Source organism: Urocampus carinirostris, chromosome 3 (assembly GCF_059441175.1).
Source record: "Urocampus carinirostris isolate Australia breed hairy pipefish chromosome 3, RoL_Ucar_1.0, whole genome shotgun sequence".
In the NCBI taxonomy this organism is placed as follows: Eukaryota; Metazoa; Chordata; class Actinopteri; order Syngnathiformes; family Syngnathidae; genus Urocampus; species Urocampus carinirostris.
The window spans coordinates 5,468,350-5,483,498 of NC_142351.1; the positions used below are offsets into that span (position 1 = coordinate 5,468,350).

Consider the following 15,149-nt stretch of genomic DNA (forward strand, 5'->3'; position numbering starts at 1 on the left):
AACTTTCTTGTCTTAGTTAAAAGCCTCGCTGCAGCATTTGAAGGCTCTTGATTTTGGACTTCGGGAGACCGGAGAATAGTGCATTACAGTCATCGAGATGTATACATATAATCTCCGCATCTGACTGAGACAGCATAGGACGAATTTTAACAATGTTGCAAAGATGGAAGAAAGCTGTTCTAGTAATATTCTTCACGTGTGTTTGAAGAGACGGATCGGGGTCAAATATGACACCTCAATTTTTGACTGAGTCATTCTGGGTGAAAAATTCATTTGTCAATGTTCAGAGCAGTTTTTGAGAACAAGTCACTGCATTTAGATGGACCAATAACTAACATTTTGGTCTTTTCAGAGTTAAGGCGCAAGAAGTTGAGTGACATCCATTCTTTGATCTCAGTGAGGCAGGCCTCCAAATTTCCACAGTTTAGTGTGGCAGATTCCTCCTTCGGAAGATATAGCTGAGTGTCATCTGTGTAGCAATGGTAGATTATATTATACTTGCGAATAATATCACCTCATGGAAGCATTTAAATGCTGAAAAGAAGGGGGCCAAGTACTGAACCCTGCGGAACACCACAGGTAACACTAAAGGGCTCAGATGTCTTTTCACCCTATTTAACACAGTGCTTCCTATCTGAGAGGTAGGATCTGAACCATAAGAGGACGGTTCCTGAGAGACCAATCCATTTTTCCTATTGTTCTAGGAAGATATTATGGTCCACCGTGTCAAAGGCATTACAAAGGTCCAGCAGCAGCAAGAAAAAATGTATTCTTAATAAGATGTTTTCTTGTGAAAAACACAATTCGTAATTACTTCACCTAGACCTTCACCGAGACCGTAGCTCGGCACCCTCAAGTCCTAATGTTTCCGATATCACTATTCCGTTCGGCCTCTAGATGGCGGTACTATACCTCCTGCGTCTATTGCCAACCCTAAAAATAAGACGACAAACAACTACTATGCGTACCCTCCGTCAATATGCGGGCTCGCCGGGAAGTATTCGATTTTGCTTTTAAATAATCTTTTTTTTTATTATTTTAATTTAATAACTGTTCACAGTAGATGCCACACCGATTCAGAATCCTGGGTGAGTTTCCTCTCGGTTATTGGTGCATTACAAATGTTGGGAACCACAAAGGCCTCTATGACAACACCGAACGCTTCTTGTTAGCTTAGCATCTTTAGCATCATTATGCTCATCTAATGCCGTTATGCTTTCATACAATTGCATATAAATTCATATCTTGAACGCAACCATCATCCTCGACCTGTTAAAATCGATATTGTAAATACGGTGTGGTTTGCTGGTTGCACGGCAGTGGAGAGGAAAAATATACAAACATGAATTAACACAGCCCAACAGATCATCGGCTGCTCCCTACCCAGTCTCTTAAACAAGGACGAACATGCTTAATTCAGCTTCTTCCCCAGAGACATCACCACCCTAAAACAGCGGCAGAAAACTGGGAAAACATCTTCTGACTTTTGTGTTTTTCCCTTTTTGATTGTTGCCAAATCAAATTTTGAAAAATATATACTATTGCACACAACCTGTGAATTATATTGGTGTTTGTATTGGGTTTTGTTGCTGCTAAATGTACCATGCACCTATTTTCGTTGCACGATAGTTACAACACACGTTTCTTTTTCATTGCATCACGATTATTAACTTTTCGAAGCACTACGTTTTTTGCCCATTTACTCTCATAGTCTTTCGTCTTTTATCTTGTTTATTTCATGTTGTATCCTGGAGTGCCGAAATACGATGTTTCGCAACGGTGATATCGATAAAGACAATTATTTTCTTAAATATAGTCCAAGAATCAGACAACAACATGGCATAATGCTCATGTGTACTGTAACACTTTACAGCAGCTATTTGCTTGATCTTGAGTTAAAGGTTTAACTTTAGACGGCCTTTATCGCACAGTATATGTATGTATAAATATATTCATACGTTTTCATACGCGTGTCTGAGAGTCATGGCGAAAAGTTAGCGGACACCAGGCCAGACAACTCTGAAAAGTTGCGAAGACGACTCATCGCAAAAAAATAAAATGTTGCAAAGTATTAAGGATTGATAATCAGAATATATAACAGAACAACACTTTAAAATGAAGTTTATTATAAATCTGCTTATAACATTCATTCCTTGTATATGACATCGCTGTTTTCCATCTGCCATCAGTATGTACCTGGATTGACTCATCTTCATTCATGCAATGTTTGCGTTGCGTTGTCTGCTACAAGCCATGTGAAACTCCTGTTTCCACGATGCTTTTATTGTATGTTTACGTTTTGTAGCGTCATCAATTTTGTTAGCTTCTTTTGAATATTTCTTCTGGGGCTGAGGTTTTGGCTTGATTCCTAACCACTTCTCCATTTATCTCGTGTTCTCTGTGCGTCTACTTTGGAAAATGTTATGCAAATGTACAACCTTATAACGCTCGGGAAAGACCGGAAGCACGAAGTTATTCAAAGCGGGCTTGTGACCGGCTGCAGATTATTCAAATTGATAAACGAACTGAAATTTCCAAACCGAACGAAGATTTCAAAATCGGAATAAAGCAAATGTTTGATTTGGGGAAAAAAAACGAAAGCTTTTTTTTTTTCCTTGAAAAAGTTGTCGACCACCCGGGCAGACATCGTTGTGTAAGTTGTACGCCCGACGTAAAAGATGCACGCCCCGGGCGTCCGGGCAGACATTATTCCAGACACTGCTAACCGTCACACTGGATTTCATTGTAAATGTATCCGAACATGTTTTGCACAATTTCCTCCAGTCCTGCAGAATGTCCAAGATCAGGCGGAAAGTTACAGTGGAGAATTCAAAAACAATATCCGATAGCAGCAGCAACACCGCATCGAGCAGCACCAGCAACCCTGCCGCTCCCTCGCGACGGCCCAGCGTATTTGAGAGACTCGGACCAAGCACGGGGAGTAATGCTGCCGAAGTACGTGACACGCGTTCGAACTTCCAATCTCAGTCCACATACAGCGTTGATTCATTGAATTGCAATCTTCTTTCTTTCAGAGTCAATGTAGAAATTGGCTGAAAACGGGAAACTGCAGTTACGGAAGCACTTGTCGCTACACACATGGAAGTCAATCACGGGGCAAAGGATTTAATTTCAGCCGGTAGGATCGTTTTGATGGGTTGTTTCGTTCTCGCCATGCGTAATTATGTCTATTTGAGGGACATTCTCAAGCACGGAACATTATGCAAATTTCTCATTTTCTTGGCTTAGCAACTTCAAATACCGTCACCCCATACTGCAAGTATCAGATATCTAATATATCTTTTCTTTTTGATTGTTGGAATGATAATCAAGTCAATGAATATAAGAAATGTCAGATTTACATACATAAGCGCACTGTGCTTTTTAACATTGGAAGTGGAGGGTTTTTATTTAAGGTGGCACGGTGGATGAGTGGTTTGGTTAAAACAGATTGACGAACCGACATCATATATGTGTAAGTTTCTCTAAAAGCCGTCATGCCAACAAAAGGCTCTGGACTGACAAAAGCACCGGTGGCTGGGGCAGAAAGGGAGATGCTTTCTATCGCCAACAAACATGGACTTGACCTGCTAGACTCGCAGCTCCCTGGCACTTTTTCAAAAATGTTGGATTATGGAAAAATATAAGGTTTCTTTAAATAATGATGACAAGTCATGTGAAGTATAGTGGATTAGTAAACGGGAGGGTCAAAAAGTACAGGACTTTGTATTTGTTAAACATACTAATGATACTTGAGCCTTTAAATTGGGTGTGTAATTTGGTTTGATAGAGCATGTAATAAATTAATAAATGTTTCTACTTTGCGGGTCTTGACTATTGGGGGACCTTTTTTGGAACTCTTGCAAAAAAATTAGGGATTTCTGTACACTACTTTTGGAAGGCCCACAAGACAAAGCTCCAGAATTTCATACTTACACAAATACTTAACCATTTGTTCTGGCATCTACATTAGATGAGTACAGAAGTTCATTTAACATGTATTTGCTATAAAGAAATATGACTACATGTGTACAGACATTATTTAGTATCCCTCCTGTGCATGCAAACTGCCCATTAAAAATGTCACTGTTTCCAGTCCAAAAGGGACACCCAATTTTAATCAAATTAACTAAAAATCCGATATTGTCCTTCAGCATAAACAATTACTGGGATTTCATGAATATGTGCATTTTAATGATTGAGTTTTGCTTACCACTCTTAGTGTCCATACTTGTTTGTGTCTTCGGAGCAGCACTGGTGACTTGCGGGAGAGGATGAAGAATAAAAGACAGGATAATGAACCAGACAACGTAAAGCGTGATTTGGATGAGCCAGCATCTCCCAAAGGAAGAGTGAGTACACAATCAACCTGCGCTTTTGTTTTTTTTAGCGTAATACACAACCAATGTTTCATCATCTTATTTATATTCCCCAAATTTGAATGAATGAAAACTTTATTTCGAACATTATAACATAAAAACAGGACAAAAACAATGACTCAACAACATAAATAACGTGAACATAACATGTTCGAAAAGGGGTAGTAAGAAGCAGATGCTTATTTTCCCTACCCCTTCCTCTTCCCTATTAAATACATTTTACAGATAGCTCCTCTTTGTGTCTAAATACAACACAATCTCAAGGATACACACATTACATAGGTCAGATATCGATAATTTTAATAATAATAGTCACATTTTTTTTATACACTAATTATCTGAGTACCCATCTATTAACGTTATAATGCTACTAGTCTCTAAATACCATTGTGACACCAATGATAATAACAACAATAGCAATAATAATAGTAACAATACCAACAAGGTCAACTATAGTTGTAAACGCAGTATTTCCAATCTCTATTATCACTCATACCCCATTTTCTTCATCTCTGTATTCCGCCAGTAATGTTTTTTATATTTAAATTTGAACACTTGCATATTTGGACATTGTTTGATCTCGTCTTGTAAATTGTTCCAAAGTCTGACTCCGTACTCAGACACACACATACTTTTCCTGGTGGTTCTCACCTTTGGGATTTTCAATTTACTTTAAGTTATAACTTCCCTCTTTCCGAGTGAATCATTTTTGGATGTTTTCTGCCACTGTGTTTTTGTTGACCTTTAATAGCAGTTGTGAAGAGAAAAATTTTACTAAATCATCAAATTTTTATAATTTGGAATGCAGGAATATAATATTATTATGATCCCGATATATAATTGCATCAAGTGTGCTTTAAACCATCCGTAGATGTGGTGCCATCGGCCAGGGTCCGTCCAAGTGTTTAAAGTTCTTAAAAATGCTTGAATTTTAATGTTGTGTTTTCAAGGGCAGGACAATTCTTGTATTTGGGGTGAAGTGCTTGAACATGCTTGAAATGCTTGCCATTGCCATGTTTCTTGTCAGCCTGACTCTCTAGAGCAGTGATTTTGAACCACTGTGCCGCGACACACTACTGTGCCGTGAGAGATCGTCAGGTGTGCCGTGAGAAATTATCCAATGTTACTTTTTAAAACGTAAAATTTTATAAAACATTTATGAATAATTTTCTGCAAACATGTCATTGTCAAGTGTCTGTGCTGTAGAAACTGGGGGTATTATAAATCAGATTGTAATTAAAGGTTTGGTTAGTAGTGTGCTGCGAAATTTTTCCAATGTAAAAAACGTGCCCTGGCTCAAAAAAGGTTGAAAAACACTGCTCCTGACCACGAAATAAATGGGAAAAAAGTGCGCGAAAATGACGCGACACACCTTTTCTGGTGACTTGTCATTGAGGCGTTGTCATGTAAAGCGTCACCATCCCCGACTGGTCGCTTTCCAGTACAGCTCTATTTAGATAACAGGCTTTGTTGGCTCAGAAGAGCAGGATCTTTTGGCTCCCCAAAACTCCTCAGATTTTTATCCAACGATATATAATCGATAATGATAGAACCTTATGCACCTAAAGATTTGGTAAATAGTAATTTTTTGAATGGTATCCCTGAAAAACACTGTGTTCTGTCTTTTTTGTCTTGTGTATTCACCACAATTACCGTAAATTCCAGACTATGAGCCGCTACTTTTTTCCCAAATGTTAAGCCCTGCGGCCAATTTATGTAATTTTTCTAACGGCTACCAGCGGCGCTGGAGTATAAAAGGTAAGATTAAGATCAGCAACTTCTAAGTTTATGCATACATTGCCTGTAAAATAAAGGTACTTTCCGATAATGAGGAAGACACCTTTGATGGCGATAGTTACGAGGAGGAAGTTGAGGACGATTTACCGTTAATTTCACAATTACGGGATGCTTTTTTTTAACACGCACGTTTGATGCATTGCGAGCGTGATCCTACTAGCGTGGTGGTACCTTTCACAGGCACGGTTTGGGATGAAAGTTATATTATTATTATTAAAGCTTTGAAAACTCTCTCGGTGTACCGTCTTTCTTCGTAAATATGTGTAACCATGTATAATATGTATTTGCAACTGTATATTTTTGTAATGTATTTGTTTTAGAGACTTATTCTGTTATGTGTTCTACGGGCGAATCAAAAAGAAGGGGCGGAGCAAACGCGGGCTGATGGGAAGTGGGGTAAAGCTGTGTTACCGGTAGATCTGTTTGTTGTCGCAGCGGACAATAGTGGATATATATTTTTCCCACCCTTAACGTTGGAAATATACATTTTTTTTCCTTGGATTACTTTCAACTGGACCCGGACTTTACAAGTCTGCATCATACGTTAATACGGGTATCATTTCCCATTCATGATGCCGACTGTGGTTTTAGGATTGTGTACTATCTACTGAGTTACAATTGTGGAACCTACAGCCTGGTCTGGATTAAGCTTCTGATAGTGTCACATGTTTTAATGCGGGCGCACGCGGCTTATATACAGGTGCGGCTTGTGTAAGTACAATAGTGGCAATTCACCTAAAAAAGTGGTTGGTGCGGCTTATAATCAGGTGCGCTCTATAGTCCGGATTTTACGGTATTACCCAACACCTACAGAGCGGTGCTTGCGTTGTTGAAGCAGAACGCCAGAATTTGTTTCAGTTTATAGGAGCCCCTTGACTCAAAAAATATCATAAATGGGAACAGCTCAAATAGCATAAATTATGTGCTAGCAGCAAGATAGAAGCTTTATTTTACTTTAAACTGTTCGAGAAGTGCTTGAATTTGGCCTTGGAAAAGGTTTACGAATCCTGAGTAGCCCTGCTTACCCTAGTTGCGAGACCTGTTAGTCAGCTTTTGAAAAAAATGAAGGCTTTTAGGCGAGCCTTTTATTGTTGGATATTTGGTAACTTTCTACATTTGTGTGCTTTGTGTCTCAAATCACAGCAGAAAGACTCGTCTAGAGGCCGACACAGAGAAAAAGAAGATATCAAAATTACTAAGGAGCGCACTCCTGCCAGCGAAGAAGAGCCCATTGAGTGGGAAGCAAATCGTGAAGGTTTGTCAGCTTTTTTTGTTTGAGTTTTGTATGGACCCTTTCATAATGGGACGTCACAGTCGAAGCCGGAGGCAAAACAATACTCCGCGCTGAAGGAATACTGAAGAAACCAAGCATTCGTTTCTGCAAGTTTGGTGTTAAAATGTCGGCATGTTGTGTGTTTGTGTGCCAGAATCTGAAAGAAAAACGCTAGTGATTATAAAATGAGAAGAGAGTTGTTGTTAAATGCATTAAAGCGAAAAGATTGGACCGAGGCACTCATCAAAAATGCTCAGGTTTGCAGCGCACATTTCATATATAAGAGAAATTAAACGTTGATGATTGTTGCTATCGAGTCCATGTTACTCATTATATCAGCAAACTTATCTTATTTTCTTACTTCAGCTAACTTTTAGCGTGCAACCTGAATGCAACAAAAAGATGCTTCTCCTAAAAAACCCCAAATAAAGATAAAACAAATGTTTTTCGCCATGGTTAAAAGCAGTGTCTGAAATAACGTCTGGCCCGGGGCCAATGCAGGTTAGCTCAAATCGGGGTCATGTGATGAAACTTTCGTGTCTTAGTTAAAAGCCTCGCTGCAGCATTTTGTACCAGCTAAGGCTCTTGATTTTGGACTTGGGAGACCGGAGAGTAGTGCATTACAGTCATCGAGATGCGAGATAACCAATGCGTGAATTATAATCTCTGCATCCGACTGAGACAGCATAGGGCGAATTTTAGCAACGTTGCGAAGATGGAAAAAACCCCACCTCTCTTCCTTTTTTTTCAACCAGAGTGTCCGTACGCTTGTTGACATATCTGCTTGCCCTAGCCTTTTCCTCTAGGTCAGGGGTAGGGAACCTTTTTGACTCAAAGAGCCATAAAAGCAAAAAATATTAATTTTATTTTGGGAAAGAGCCACACCATATATTATGAGACAAATTTACTAAATTGCTAAACCCGGGCCCCAGACAAAAGCTTGGTCTTCAGCACATTTATTTTTCATGATTTGATAAAAATTATGAAAAGAGAATAATGCCAGAGCCCGTGTCCCAAAATCAACAAACATACCACTTTAAACTTGTCTCTTTCTTGCAATTACTCAAGATCGGTTAAACTCCTTTTGACCCTTTTTTTTCATACATATTGGTTTCAAAACCAGATGCAAGCAGTTATTGTGTAAACACGTCACAACATTCTGCAAATAGGGAGCCTGATGAGCTCACTTTTGGCGCAGACGGCGTAGGGCGAGAGATGGGAGGGAGTGATTGCACTTTTTGCATAGCTCCACCCATCCCTCCCACTCACCCAATCAAATGACTAAGTTCTCTTCCGGTGTTTTGGCGTATTTACAGTTCTGTGGATTCATCATAAGGTATCTGAACACTGAACACAGATTATATAGTGAACTTTTATATAAAGGATTCTTTAGCGTTGTACAGCCAAAACGAGTTTTTTTCCCCCTTTTTTTGTGTGACACCTTGACTGTAAATTGTAGTGAAAAACGTGCCCTATATATACTGCGAAGTAATGCCTTGAAATTTAATATTGGTTTGGCTTTGCGTGTACCTGAGTAGGATAGACAACTCAGGTTTTGAACACGATGGAGAAATTTTGCATGCAATCAAATTTGTCTCTGAGCCACAGATACTCATAGAAAGAGCCGTATATGGCTCGCGAGCCATAGGTTCCCGACCCCTGCTCTAGGTTAAGCCCAGCCCACTGGATACGTCACAATGTTTACAAACAAATTAAAGGTTCTATATTGTGCTCTGTATTTTCAGAAGGCTGTTTCTTTAAGTCTATATTTGTTGGATTAACAGATTCCGATATTGGCGACTACGACTACGAGTTGTCCCTCGAAATGAAACGGCAAAAGATTCAACGGGAGTTGATGAAACTGGAGCAGGAGAATTTGGACAAGACCGAGGAAATTGTCGTGAAAAAAGTTGAGACACCCACCAAAAGATCGGCGACCATGAAAAAAGGAAGAAGCAAGGAGGTGGGTAGCCCTGCAGTACGCAGTTTTACACACCGGATGGCGCAGGGTCTCAATGTCGAGCATGTCTGTCCTGGGTTCGTACGGGTGCTTGAAATCCTTGAAATTGCTTGAGGTTTAATGTTTTCAAGGATTGAAAAGTGTTTACATTTTGGGTGAAGCGCTTGGAATTGTTGCCATGTTTCTCAACAAGTCTTAAAAAAGATGCCGATAGTGCTCTCTGATGGCTTGGCTTTGCCATTGCATTTCTTTCCTTGCGATTAACGGCAGCTGCCATGAGTTTTATGACATTGTCCTATGGAGAGTCATCGGCCCCTACAGGTCATTTTAAACAGGACAGGTGCATGCTACACTTAAATAATGGATATCAATGCAAGGATTATGAATCAATTATGGACATTTGTTATGGATCATGCCAACAAGTAAGGCAATGTTTCCCAGTGGTAAATTATCATTGAACTTCCCGCAACTGAAAATGTAAGCTAAGTATTACATCATTTTCACCCAACTATATGGGGATGGATTTCTTTTAAAATATTTGTCAACGTATTGCTCAGATCCACAAAGATGTTCGCTATTTACTCAAGATCTACTAATGGAGAAATTGGAAAATTGGCCCGTGAAATTACTTTAAATTTGGCCAAGAAAGAGTTGTACAAACCTGATGTCTGGTGTTGTTTTGGTCTAGTTTTGTATTTGTTGTGGAACTTTAATATCTTAATTCCTAATACGTACATTAGTGTTTCGGTCGTGCAGTGGTTAGCACATTCGCCTAACACCTGAAAGTTTCCCGGTGCGAGACCAGGTAGAAATATTTGTTGGCCATTAGAGGAATGGGTGCCACCAGGCTGTACATGCACAAGATACATAACAGAAAATGGTGCCCCAACATCCACTGAGGTCAACGTATAATAAACAAACAAACATCCATTCATCCATTTTATTCCGCTTATCCGGGGGTTGGGTCGCGGGTGGCAGCAGCCTCAGCAGGGAAGCCCAGACCTCCCTATCCCCCAGCCACTTCATCCAGTTAATCCAACGAGATCCCGAGGCATTCCAAGGCCAGCCTAGAGACTGAGTCCTCTCCGGCGTAACCTGGATTTTCTCCTGGGCCTCCTGCCAGTGGGACATGCCCGAAACACCCCTCGAGGAAGGCGACCAGGAGGCATCCTTATCAGATACCCAAGCCACCTCAACTGGCTCCGTTCCTTTAAAAAAACAAAAATGTGTACGTTATTGCTACTGTTTCATAAACAGTAAAGGTACCAACAATTTTGGTGTACAAATACAGAATTACTATGTAGAGCTTGTGAGTGTTTTGGCCATTTTTCTTCTTGTCAAGTACAGTGGTACCTCTATCTACTTAACAAACTTAATTGGTTCTGCGGGTAGCTTCGTAACCTGAAACATTTTTAATTAGAGACACCTCTTGAATGTAAATACTCTCATCCGTTCCAAGGCCTGCAAAAGTAGGGGCGGCAGTAGCTCAGGAGGTAGAGCGATCGTTTTAGGATTAAGGGATCCCAGTTCGAATCCCAGCTTGTCCGTGTTACATGCCGAAGTGTCCTTGGGTAAGGCACTGAACCCCCAATACCCCCAATAAGCAGGTTAGCGCCTTACATGGCTGCACAGATCACGGCCGCTATTGGGAAATGTGAAGCACAATGTAAAGTGCTTTGGGAAGTCATTGACTTGAAAAGCGCTATATAAATGCAGATCATTTCATTTCATATTTTTTATAAATCATAAGTATCAGAACCAGAAACAAATACATGTTAAAATTGGATTACCGCACAATAAACAATAAACGAGAGGCACATTATGTAGAATAAAGGAAATGATAAAGATATATATTTACCTTTGAACTGGCCCCCTTTTACTAGTCCTCACTAGTGTTTTTTAAAGTGTGTTTAAAAAAAAACAACTGATCTCATCATGTCTGGTTTTGCTACTCGAATATGCGAGCACCAAACGTCTTCATAATGAGCCATAGCCCGACCAGTCAGCGCTTTTTCTGGGGGATTACTTTCCACAAATTTGACACATTATATAATTTTGCCAAAATGTCTACAATTTGGGCTGACGAAATGATGGCTGCGTCCTCCTCGTCTTCTTTGAACTCCTACACGGTGGTGTGTTGCATCGCCTCCGATTCATTCAGATCCTTCGTCGAAAGCTCCTCGTGGTATATGGTGAATGATAGCTCTTTGTATCAGAACCATACATTAGACCAGGGGTGGCCAACCCGGTCCTCAAGAGCCGCATGTCCTGCATGTTTTGGAGGTTTCTCAGGTGATGCAAATTTTAAGATTGTTTGCAAGCTGTGCGGGAGCTTAATAATGACCCAGGTGATTGGGATCACCTGTATTTGAACAAAGAAACTCCAAAAACATGCAGGACATGCGGCTCTTGAGGACCGGGTTGGCCACCCCTGCATTAGACTATTAAGAGAGGAAATGGGGACACGAAGAGCATCCTGGGATTTATGCATACGCGCCGGTTTCCAGGTAGAACTGTGGGAGCAGTGAATGGCAGCGTGTACGATACGGTATTTTTGAATTTGTATCCTGAGACGCCTTCGTAGCTAGAGGCAAACTTTTCCAGTTCAGATACTTCTGAAGTTTCGTATGTAGAGGTACCACTGTATATTGAATGACTTGTTACACTTGTACATGCCAAAAAGAAATGTTTTTTTACAATGTCTTTTCATCTCATTTTACCAAAGCGACAATCTGATAGTTTGTTTCCATGGACTTTGCAGAATAAATCTTAATACAGGGATGTGATTTTTCCGCTAATTCGCGGAATTCCGCTTTTTTTTATCTCCAAAAATAAAATTTTAAAATTTCCGATTTTTTAATTGGTAAAAAAAAACAATTTCGTCTCGACAGCGTTCCATTTTAGTGTTTCCGTAACTGAAATGAAACGTACTTGCGATTGGTTGAAGTCTCCGTGTTGACCAATAAACGCGCTTGTTATAAAGGCGTAGGAGTATGCCACTGTTCATTTCTCACACGTTTTTGTCGAGTGTTTAAAGAAAGATGTCCGAGATCGAACGCAAAGATGCTCCGCGAGTTAAAGAAATTGCTAAGATCGTAAAAAACAAGTTTCGATCGGACTGGTTAGAGAAGGAATTATCTACAAATGTTGGTGACCCCGACGTGATCCAATGTAGCGAGCAGAGACGGGAGTCGTAGGCGGAGTGTCAAACAAAGGTGCCAACGAAAGCTGCTTTAATGACATTTAAACTGGCAATAACAAAACAAACACGAGAGTGGCTAGAACCGGCCGAATTAAGAGTCCCCCTAGGAACTCGCTAACTCAACAATGGTTCCGTGGGTGAATTATGTACAACCCACTACAGTACTTTCATTTATAGATAACATCTTCTGCTATAACAAAGACATTTGTGGTATGTTCTAATATGAGTTACTTTTCATTTGGTCATGATACAATTATTTGTTCATGAAATTTGAACTCTTCAACATGATTTATGTGTTAACTTAGTAATCACATGAGTTAGATATGATGATATTCTCAGTGATAGTTTTTAAAAGCAAAGGCAGTCCAATGTTTTTTTAATGTGACTGATTTTGAGTTGACTTAAACTGTAATTTTATATGGGATAGTTCAAAATACATTGAAAATTTATGCTGTTGTTTTGTCTATTTCTTTGTCATCTGAGTGCATTGAAAGTACTTAAAAACACGGAAAACCCATGAGCTCCGGGGGGCTTCGCCCCACTTATCCCCCCACCAGGGCACTGCCCTGGACCTAGCTGGGTGCCCGCGGCCCCCAGACCCCCGCCTAATTTTCAGATAATTTCACTTTGGTCAAATCACATCCCTGTTAATATTGTTTGGCAGGTCTCACCTGAGCCGGTACGCTCCCGAGATTCCCCTCCAGCCAAAAAGTCTGGTGGTTCTCCCAAACAAAAAATTGCCGGTAAAGGGTCAGGAAAGAAAGAGAAGAAAACGGCTGCTTCATTATCTGTCGCAGGAACAGCTAAGTAGGTTTTTTTTTTTAACCTGTTTCCATCAACAAGTAATGTAATGTCGATTCTTTTTTGGGGAGTAATGCATCTTTAACATGGCCACACCATATTAATTTTATTGAGTCCCTTGTATAACTAATTTGTCTCAATTTTTCTGGTTTTATATACAGAGACCCCTCGATTTTTGTGGTTAATAGGGACCATAACCACCTGGAAAAAAAATTGTGTCGCACCTTCATAAAAGGATCAAACTTACCTAGATGATGTCCGACTGAGAGTATACACCTGTAACAAAATAACAACTATAGATCTACAAATAGTAACACTTAATTGCTTTTGAATGAATGGTTTTATTGTCATAGCTGCGAGCTAGCATCGGGTATTCTTGGAATGAGCCAGATCTCCGCGATGATTAATATCGAACCGTCACAGGTCATCCAGATACAGGGTCTGTAGCGGGGGCTTGAGTTGTTAACCGTAGCAGTAGCAAAAAAAGCATTTGCTTTCTTCTCGACGGCCCCCCAGTTGCTTCTGGAAGTCCATAATAATCCACGGAGAACCCGCTGGTAATGTTGCGCTCTTTTGACTTTCCCCAGGGTCCGATTGAATCAATGAATTTCTTTTCAATGAGTGAGTCGCTAAAAGCTAGCGGTCTCTATGATTCCCAGCTTGATTTGTTTTGGGGGCATTTTAGCCTAAGCCCGGTGTTTATACCAAATAATTATTCTTCAATACATTTTCCTTTTGCATTTTTTACTCCATACTAGAGCACCAAAAGGATCCCACAGTAAAAAGAAAGGGCCTCGTACTCCCAGCCCACCACCACCGGTTCCCTCGGATACCCCGGTGGTTGTAAAGAAGCACAAAGGCAAGCACAAGAACAAAGAGAAGGCCGAAGAGAAGCAGAAAGATGGGAAAGAGCGAGGACGTGATGCTGAAAAACACAAAGAGAAGAAGGACAAACGCAGGTGAGGATATCTTTCTTGACAACAATAACATATACCTTTTGCTATTTATCCTTCTGAAATGCTTCTTTATAGGGACCGGTCGGATAGTTCTAACAAAGCTAAGCACTCAATGACCTCAGAAGACCGTTCTGGAAGTGTGTCTCCTTTGCCGTCTGTAAGGAAGAAGTCCAGCTCACCCAAATCTTCTTCACATAAGGCCCCCCTACTACCAACTCCTCCACACAGGTCAGGACATATGGCAATTTTGCGCTGTCTATTTCACATTTAAGCCTTCAGTAGTGCTACACCTAAACCAATCCAACCCTCAATAACGACTTTATGGCTATAAAACTTGTACTGCAGCTACAGCTTTAATCTTCAATTATAACCCAATAAAATAAAATGAAATACTTTTGAGGAATATAGCCTCATTTTACTCACCAAAAGTTATTTTATTGCCATCAGAGCTAATGCTGAAAGTCAAACCTACATAAGTTTTTATTCAATTTATGGCTTAAAATGTCCCATTTGACAGAAGCAGTGGACACAGCAATGGTCACTGCCAAACACGCAAATGTTTACAGCTACCCCATCCATCCATACATTATCTGCACCGCTTATCCTCAGTAGGGTCGCGGGGGTGCTGGAGCCCATCCCAGCTATCTTCGGGCAGTGGGCAGGGGACAACCTGAACTGGATGCCAGCCAGTCGCAGGGCACACAGAGACAGACAAATCACTCACTCATTCACAACTAGGGACAATTTTGACCAGCCAATTAACCTGACATGGATGTTTTGG

The 15,149-nt window shown here is 40.4% G+C and overlaps 1 protein-coding gene across 3 annotated transcripts in view; it reads left to right on the forward strand.

The window, feature by feature from the left end:
- The first annotated feature begins 956 nt into the window (after nucleotides 1–956).
- Nucleotides 957–15,149, forward strand: part of zc3h13 (zinc finger CCCH-type containing 13) — a 34,031-nt gene continuing 19,838 nt past the window's right edge. For 2 of the 3 annotated variants that reach the window (XM_088330462.1, XM_088330464.1), the window contains exons 1-9: nucleotides 957–1,088; nucleotides 2,785–2,955; nucleotides 3,036–3,139; nucleotides 4,253–4,352; nucleotides 7,320–7,431; nucleotides 9,234–9,412; nucleotides 13,276–13,418; nucleotides 14,171–14,371; nucleotides 14,444–14,596. In XM_088330462.1, the coding sequence (XP_088186588.1) occupies nucleotides 2,794–2,955; nucleotides 3,036–3,139; nucleotides 4,253–4,352; nucleotides 7,320–7,431; nucleotides 9,234–9,412; nucleotides 13,276–13,418; nucleotides 14,171–14,371; nucleotides 14,444–14,596 (1,154 nt within the window). In that variant the 5' untranslated portion in view covers nucleotides 957–1,088; nucleotides 2,785–2,793. The remainder of the gene's footprint in view (nucleotides 1,089–2,784; nucleotides 2,956–3,035; nucleotides 3,140–4,252; nucleotides 4,353–7,319; nucleotides 7,432–9,233; nucleotides 9,413–13,275; nucleotides 13,419–14,170; nucleotides 14,372–14,443; nucleotides 14,597–15,149) is intronic. The other variant, XM_088330463.1, reaches the window with a different exon arrangement.